The 7,998-nt window shown below is 45.4% G+C and overlaps 1 protein-coding gene across 3 annotated transcripts; it reads left to right on the top strand.

Moving 5' to 3' along the window:
• The first annotated feature begins 466 nt into the window (after positions 1 to 466).
• On the top strand, positions 467 to 7,662 carry LOC108146483 (neurotrophin 1). Of its 3 annotated transcripts, XM_041708369.1 has the most exons (7): positions 493 to 799; positions 3,010 to 3,523; positions 3,744 to 4,654; positions 4,882 to 5,013; positions 5,738 to 5,884; positions 5,947 to 6,526; positions 6,609 to 7,138. In XM_041708369.1, the coding sequence occupies exons 2-7, from the start codon at positions 3,068 to 3,070 to the stop codon at positions 7,038 to 7,040; spliced, it is 2,658 nt and encodes an 885-aa protein (XP_041564303.1). In that variant the 5' UTR covers positions 493 to 799; positions 3,010 to 3,067; the 3' UTR covers positions 7,041 to 7,138. The 3 variants fall into 3 exon arrangements, with proteins under 3 accessions (XP_017127998.1, XP_041564303.1, XP_017127999.1); XM_017272509.2 differs by having other exon boundaries at positions 467 to 555; positions 5,947 to 7,662; XM_017272510.2 differs by having other exon boundaries at positions 5,947 to 7,662.
• The last annotated feature ends 336 nt before the right edge of the window (positions 7,663 to 7,998 follow it).

The raw sequence follows: 7,998 nt of genomic DNA, 5'->3' as shown, positions 1-7,998 counted from the left end.
ATGAAGTGGTCACAGTGTTTTCCGTGGCTAATGATGCCGATGGAAGGCACTTTAAATACACCGTTTTGCATGCTTCCGTTTTTTCGGCAAATTCGCTTCCTGACCCAGTGCTGAAAACAAATGACTTAAGACACGAACTGGGCAAAACTCTAAAATATGGAAAAAGCTTCCGTCTAAAATGCTAATATTGTAGATTCACATGTGGAATATGCAAATGGGAGCCAGCTAACGGTTCAATGAACCAGCGAACTGCACAAGAAATGCAATTTGACGATGCGCATTTTTAATGCGCAAACACGCAGCAAAGTTGGATTTACTGCAACGGGTCCAGAACGCCAACGGAGCCAAAGTCGCAGCAGCAGCAGCAGCAAAAACCGCAGCAGCCACCGCAACAACAGCAACCGCAACAACAACAAAAACAACATCGACAGCCGCAGCGGCGCCAGTAAAAGAAGCAGTAAGCAGCAGTTAAGGCAGCAAATCAGTCTGCGGCGAGTGTTGAAAGCGTTCAGACGTAGCAGGCGGAAGAAAAGCTGGCTCATAAGCGAAACGAAGGTGAATGCCAAGCCAAGAAGTGTGGCAAAGTAGAAAATCTGTTAATTGAGGCGCGTGTGAAAAGTGTGAAAATCAGCATACTGACTGAAAATCAGACGTAAAAGTGAAAATTATCTGTTTAAAGTAGAGTGGAGTGGAAACTTCGGTTCTTGCACCGTAACAGGAAATAATCAGTGGCCAAAACTAAGAGTCCAAGAAGAGCGTGGAAGAGAAGAACAGTGGACTGAAGTCGAGTCGATCTCAGGTGATTTCTTGAGCTCAGCCTCGTTTTATAAATTAATCACATAAATAAAGAACGCAAAGCAGAGAACAAGAAACAAAATCGAAATTGAAATTTTAAAATACCATTTTATAAAAGAGTGTGTGTGTGTTCGTGTATTTTAGCCAAATATGTGAAATGGAAACAACTTTCTAAATGAAAGAAATAAGAAAAACAACAACAACAACAGCGACGACGCACAAAAATTTGAATTCTTTTTATTCTTTACGCCCGAGGAAATTGTGTCAGTCCGAGCTGTTTAAGGTGTGCGTGTGCGTTTGCGTGTGTCTGTTTATTTATATAAGTTGCCGCTTTTCGGCGACCGTCAAGTTTGTATCTTAAGTCTTTCGTTTAGGGCCCGGCAAATTGGTTTGGGTTTTATCTGAGTTAAGGGGGCCAACCTATTCGATGAAGATATTGATCCCTGATTGGTCTACCATAGCTCGACAGCTGTGGCTAGTGGTTCAGCGGGTTCGCTTACTAGGTTAGTCGGTTAGCACCTAGTTGCCTCTGAAGCCGCTTCGTCTGCTTAGTAGGATTCTGCGGGAGATTGTCAGTGCGACTTTCTTGCTTTCCGCTGTTTCTTCTCTCATTTGCAGTGCTTTAATTTGTTTTCTTCGTTTGTTTTTTTTTCGCTGTTTAGTTTTGTGTTTTTTTTCTTTTTTTTTGGACTGGCCCCGATTCGTCTGTCTGCGCAACGCACGCAAATTACAAGCTAATTAAAGTGGCCAAAGAATTCGCTGAGAGATTGCATGCTGCAGCATCTGCAAATGCAAGCAACTGCCATTTATATTTACTTTCTTGCAATGGCACCCACGCCAAATTGCTGGGATGGATGCCTGGGAACCGAAATAATGGTCGGTATATATGGGAAACGGCTGCGACTTATTGGCTTAATTTGATTTATCGTACCGCGCCGCTTTCCCAGCCAAGTTCGTTCGTTAGTATGTACAATGTACATATATGCAAAGGCCACAAAAAAAAAAAAAAAACCAGAAGCGTCGCCATCTCCCCCATGGCCTAGGATCCATTAGCGGGATATGCTGTGCAGGTGTGCGAGATAAATTAAAGACATCGAGCCTAGCCAGCGCCATGACAACGGCAGCATCCTCACGTTCGTGCCGCAAACTGTGAGGCGGCGCATCATTTCATTCAATTATTTGCTTGCCTTGCACCCAAAGGCAGCCTGGCAAAAGACGCGAATATCGGCAATCTCTAGCTGGCCCACGTCTGCCATAAGTTTTCATGCTGGCTGGCCTTGGCTGCCTTTTCTAAACTGTCAACTGCCACTGCCGATGCAGCCAAATTTTCACTTTTCATCTGCACAAAAGGTCAGCAGCATCTCCGGCTAGAAAAAAACAACATTGATGCAGCTGGTGGTAAGCAAGCATTGCCATTGCCATTGCCTTGGAGCAGTTTTCCTGGCCTGGGTGTAGTTAGCATTCAGATTTGTCAGCTCCTTTGGGTAGCCAACTATATAAATAACAAAGTAAAGAAATAAGGAAAGAAAGAAAGAAAGACTTTCCTTTGCACTGCACAACCTGCACACACTGCACACATTTGCATAGATGAGAAGTGAAAACCAAGGCATAACAAATGTCTTCATTATGATGTTAGGAAGTTAAGGCCCAGTCAAATCAATCACACGACCTTTCTGCCGTATCTTATAACCGCAAAACGGTCCGCTTAGCCGGGAGTCATAACCCCTAGTCATAAAAATGTTCAAAAATAACAACAACCGGAGCATCTTTGGTGCTTCACGCCTTGTTGGGCAGTCAACTGAGATGACAGTCGCGGCAAGATCATGATGATGACGAAGCCATTGGCTGAGTGCGATTACCTAAAGCCGGAGAAGAGACTAGACGAGACGAGACGAGCTGCTGTAATAGCCTGGCCAAGACCACGATGGTTACGACTACTGCTCCACAGTCGTAATAGTCGTAATAATACGCTCATGTTAATGACTCTTGCTTTCGATGGAAAGCCAAAAATAGGGGGCTATGAATTTCTTCAGCAAATTGCAACGCATCTAAGAATAAACTAAACTGTTTTTTGAAAGCGTGCGAGTATCGCCCGCTTGCAGGCATAAATAAACAATTAACCAGCCGTTATTGTTTCGTTTGCAATTTGAGAAATTAAGCCGCACCAGTGACCGCCCCCTGCATATAAACTTTCCTTTGCCTTGTCACTTGCAGACGACCGCTGCTGAATCTCAAAAACAGAAGCCAAGAAAAAAACAAAGCCAGAGTGAAAATGAAAGCTGGCCGCGCCTTTGGCTGCCTCTTCTGGGCCCTGCTCTATTGTGTGCTCTATTTGGACCTGGTCAGTGGCCATTCCGCCGACGATGAGCTGATGGACTTTGACTTTGCCGACTCCAAGGATGCTGTGCAGGAGGACTGGCAGTTGGATGATTTGGAGGAGGCCCAGCAGGCGGAGCAGGCGGACAAGAAGTTGGAGTCGAATATGCTGGACTTTAGCGTGGATCTGGATGAGCCGGAACCGGAGAGACAATTGCCACCATTCGACTGGCGGGAACGGGTCTTGAGGAACGCCCTGGCCAAGGCCTTGGCGGACGAGGGATTGCGTCAGAAGTTCGTGGAGGTGATGCCCATTCTAAGGGTGCTTTCCTCGCAGCAGCGATTGGCTTTGTCCGCTCTGATCTCGGCTCAAATGAACGCCAAGAAGGGACACGAACTAAAGTTTGAACAGGTGAGTCTTAGGATATTCCATATTGTATGGATGTATGGATTAATATTTAAATACCTGAATATAACATGAGGGATAATATTAGACATATGAAAACCTATTATGATTTGTGGATGTTATTGGATCGCTTAAGAAGCTCGACATAAAATGTATAATAAAAAGTTTAAAACTTTTTTAATCTTACAATTATTTATTCATATTGAATTTTCTTTTGTTTCTGCAGGTTCGCATGATGTTTGGCAATGACAAAAAGCTGCTTCTGCCCATAGTCTTCGATATCGCCAATCTGATAAAGAGTTCCACCCGCAAGTATATTAATCTGGAATCGGACTCGGCATCAGCTGCACTTTTCCACACCCCCATCAATCGTCGTGAAGATGATTTGACTGCCGAGGAGTCCCAGCAAGACGACCAAGTGGGCACCATTGCCGTTAATGTGGAACCAAAGGGGGTTTCTCCGCGGGAGGAACCCTTTGAATCCCTAGAGGATTTCTTCGATGAGATGGGAACAGAAGTGCTCGATCCGCAGATGATAAATGAGGCCCTGACAGGCGATCTTCATGGCAACGAAACAAAGCCTGCGAAACCGGAAAACCATGGTCAAAGAGTTCGACGATCGGCAAATGAGTTTGTCCACAAGTTGACTCGATCTGTGCCCGCTTCTGTGTCTGAACAGCAGCTTTTGGGTGGCATTGCTGGGCGTACTATCAAACTGAATACCACAGCCTTTCAGCAGGCAATAAGTCAGGAGGCGAAGGAGGAGCAGGTGGCTTCCTCTAATGATGACCAGTCCTATTTGGCGGTAGAGGATCTTGCTTTTGCTGGTTTGAATGGCACTGAAATTCCTCTAAGTGCCGATGAGAGATTAGACCTGCAGCGAAACAGCGCCGAGGATGCAGAGGAACCGCTACCCAGTCCCGAGGAACTCATTGCCGGACCACGTTACCGGCTGGGAAAAAGACCATTGCATGGTCAAAAATCGGGATCACCCATTAAGAGGAAGAGGGTGCAAACATCTGTGAGGGGAAGACCCAAAACAGCCGCCAGTTCCCACAAGCCCGTGGTGACCGCATCTCACAAGAAGTGCGAACGATTCACCAGCAACATGTGCATCCGCACCGACGACTATCCGCTGTAAGATCCCCGTAGCTAGTTGGTGAGCGGTTGCCCCAGGGTCCTACTGGTTCCGGTCCATAGTCCTTAGTCCTAGTTTAATCCGAATTTTAGCCCTAATAAACATTAATATATACAACTCACTGGCCCAACGTTCCCTTGCACTTATATGCTTAGTTACTGGTTTTGGTTAGCGTTCCCATGCAAAAAAGCAGCTGGAAACTGTATTTTTTATCTTAAACTCCCAGCGAACAGATCATGGGCAGCATTCGAAGACACAAGAATGCCATGTCGGCTCTTTTGGCCGAGTTCTACGACAAGCCCAACAATAATCTGGAGTTTGGCGACGAATTCGATGACTTCAGCCTGAGCAAAAAGAGGTGAGTTAAAAGAAAGGCAGGTATAAATGGGCTTGAGGTGTGGCTTCGGGGGCAATTTAAGAGATAAACTTTCTGTTTAGCAGAATTTATTGATAGACAATCAAAGTGAAATTTTTCTGATGTTTTAGTAGGGCTCACTTTGAAAAACTATAACATTTTCGATTAGTGGTCCAAGTTTGAGAGTGTGTTTTTTTATGAATCAAATTAAAATCAAAGCCACTTTATACAGTCATAAAAATTTTAGTTGTAAAAAATTAATATCTTACTATTGAATTAAAAATTATTTATAAAATATAAAAATTAAATAATTATTTTAGTTCCCATTTCATCTAAATAAAATATGACTAAAATTTAAATATATATTTTTCATATATTAAAATCAATTCCGACAATAGTCAAATAACAATTATTTAAGAATTGACACATTTATTTTAATCAATACAAAATGTTTCGATTGACCACGTTTATTTTTAACCAGTGTAGTAGTGCGATTTAAACACAAAATATTTTAAACTTTCTTTCTTATTCCAAAGCTTGCCATTTTGTCAAAATACTTATATTATAAAACTCTGACTGTTCGATCTAAATATATGAAGATTTAATTGTTTTAATTAAATCATTATATACTCAAAGAAATAATTTACAGCAAATCTTAAATCTGAAACATGCTTATGGGCGTTGTTTACTTAACCATATTTTAAATTTATCTTGTTTTCGATTGCAGGCGTGAGGATGAAGGCAGTGCAGGTGGGATGTGCCAGAGCGTGGTGCGTTATGCCCGACCCCAGAAGGCCAAGTCCGCTTCGGGAGAGTGGAAATACATTGTGAACACCGGCCAGCACACGCAGACCTTGCGGCTGGAGAAGTGCAGGTGGGTGTTAATGATTTTTCACCTGGGTAAATCCTATTAACTTGTTAACTTCACATCCGCAGCAATCCCGGCGAGAGCTGTTCCTACCTGGCGCAGACCTATCGCTCCCACTGTTCGCAGGTGTACAACTACCACCGATTGCTCAGTTGGGATAAGGTTCGGGGTCTTCATGTGGACATATTCAAGGTGCCCACTTGCTGCTCCTGCCAGGTGGATGGCTATCGGCAGCAGTTTCCACCACTCTCATCCATTCAGGCCAAGGACTATTCACCCTTGGGCAATATGAATGTCAATCAGAATGGTTACAGCACCATCAACGAGGAGGATCTTGATTATGCCGATGAGAGTGAGGAGGACGAACTGGGTCTGCGTTATCCCTCGTTCAACCATCGGGAAACCAACGAGCTGTACTCCAGCAGCAATAAGGTGCGAGTGAAGTTGCCTGGCTTGAGTTCCAGTGTGGGTCCCTACCTGAGTCCCCCGGATGATGACGATGATCGCTATGGCGGCGGCGCATTTAAGGTCTCCAGTTCTGGCTCCAAGAAGTATTACACACAGACGAGCCACCGGCGACCGCAGCAGCAGTCGGAGGCGCGTCTGGACTTGGATTTGGCACCAAGTGAGACGCATACGGACCAAGAGGTAAACCTATTCGCTGCTGGCCCCGCAGAGAAGCCGCGTGTCCCGCTCAATCGCAAGCGTATTTATGCCTCCACCCACACAGCACCCCCCACATCCGCAACCGCAACCGCATCCGCATCCGCAACATCGTCCGCAGGAGCAGGAGCTGCTGCCGTCCGCCTACGATTTCCACAGACCACAAGTAGCCTACCAGGCCGAACGGGAACAGCTGCCATTGGGCCGGAATTCGGCGGTTTCAGTGGTGCCCTCTCCGGCGGTGCCTCTGCCCCTGCCGCCCATGCCCATCAAACAGGTGGTGCAACAGCATCCCCAACAGCGGCAACACTTCCAACCGGCTACCACCGGCAGCAAGGTGGCAAGTCGCGACCCCGCTTCTATGCACCACCGCTCACAGCTGCCACGCCCACGACCCACACAGTGGCTGCCGACTCAGCGGCGTCACTTTCGACCGAGCGCACCACCGATCAGTCGACGGCACTACCACAGCCACCATCGAAGGCCAACTACCCAGTGAGCTCCATCTTCCCCAGCGGCGGCGGAAATGGCGAGGTTTCGGGCAAGCGGATCAACTATAACTACCATCCCATCATTGATTTCTTTGAGAAGAAGAGTTCTACAGTGAAACCTCTGGCCGAGGAATCTCACATAGTGGAGCAACGTATATACCCGCAGAATACCCTCACATCGCAACAGAAAGGCATGGGCATGGGCATAGGCCTGGGCATGGAGAGCATCGCTGGAGTGTACCAACATCCCATACCGGTGCCCAAAACTCACGAGCGGCGCATGGGTTTCAGGGCAAATGGTGGTGCAGGTGGTGCTGTGGGTGGTGGTTCGGCCGGCGGTTTCGCCAGCGATAACGCCTGGCTGCCCATGGTTGCGGAGTAGCTTAAGCTTAAGTCGCATGATTCCATCAACCTCAAATTCCCGCAATCTAACGTATTAACGCCGATGCCCTAGCTCGTAGTCTCTGCCCTTCTCGCCAGGAGCTTAATCTTGTAGTTTGTCCAAATGGCTCCTAATCTCAAGCCCCCCATATCCCATACCCAATCCACTCTAATGTTTAACCAACTATGTTTATTTATTTATTTATTTTTTAGTGTGTAGCGAGAAAATAAGAGACGAATTGGTCAAGACATTGGTTGACTTGTCGCCAGAGTCTTAGCAATAAATATAATTTATTAAAATCATACATTGTTTTTTAATTTGGTTTAGTGGGTTATAAAATTCAAATGGAATGTAGTTATTTTGGCTCAAGAGCGTTTACATTTTGCACTCACTGTGCTGCTGTTAACTACCACTGTTATAGGCAAATAAAAAATTTAAAGCATCTTTTAGGCGCTTTTTTTAAATTGTTGATTAATGTTAACTCAAAACTCATGCGCAACCGTTTTGCCATTAAAAGAGCTGTTAAATTTTATTGTTGTTGTTCAAAAGACTCAATAACAACTAATTACATTAATTATTTGTAT

This window comes from Drosophila elegans, unplaced genomic scaffold (genome assembly GCF_018152505.1).
Source record: "Drosophila elegans isolate 14027-0461.03 unplaced genomic scaffold, ASM1815250v1 contig_208, whole genome shotgun sequence".
Classification (NCBI taxonomy): domain Eukaryota; kingdom Metazoa; phylum Arthropoda; class Insecta; order Diptera; family Drosophilidae; genus Drosophila; species Drosophila elegans.
Note: the sequence above shows the minus strand (reverse complement) of the source record. Positions and strands in the feature narration are given on the sequence as shown.

Coding starts and splice junctions, on each gene's coding strand:
- LOC108146483 (XM_017272509.2), top strand. CDS start 3,068: ATGAAAGCTGGCCGCGCCTTTGGCTGCCTCTTCTGGGCCCTGCTCTAT. Junction 4,655..4,881: donor CGCACCGACGACTATCCGCT/GTAAGATCCCCG, acceptor TTAAACTCCCAG/CGAACAGATCATGGGCAGCA. Junction 5,885..5,946: donor TTGCGGCTGGAGAAGTGCAG/GTGGGTGTTAAT, acceptor TCACATCCGCAG/CAATCCCGGCGAGAGCTGTT.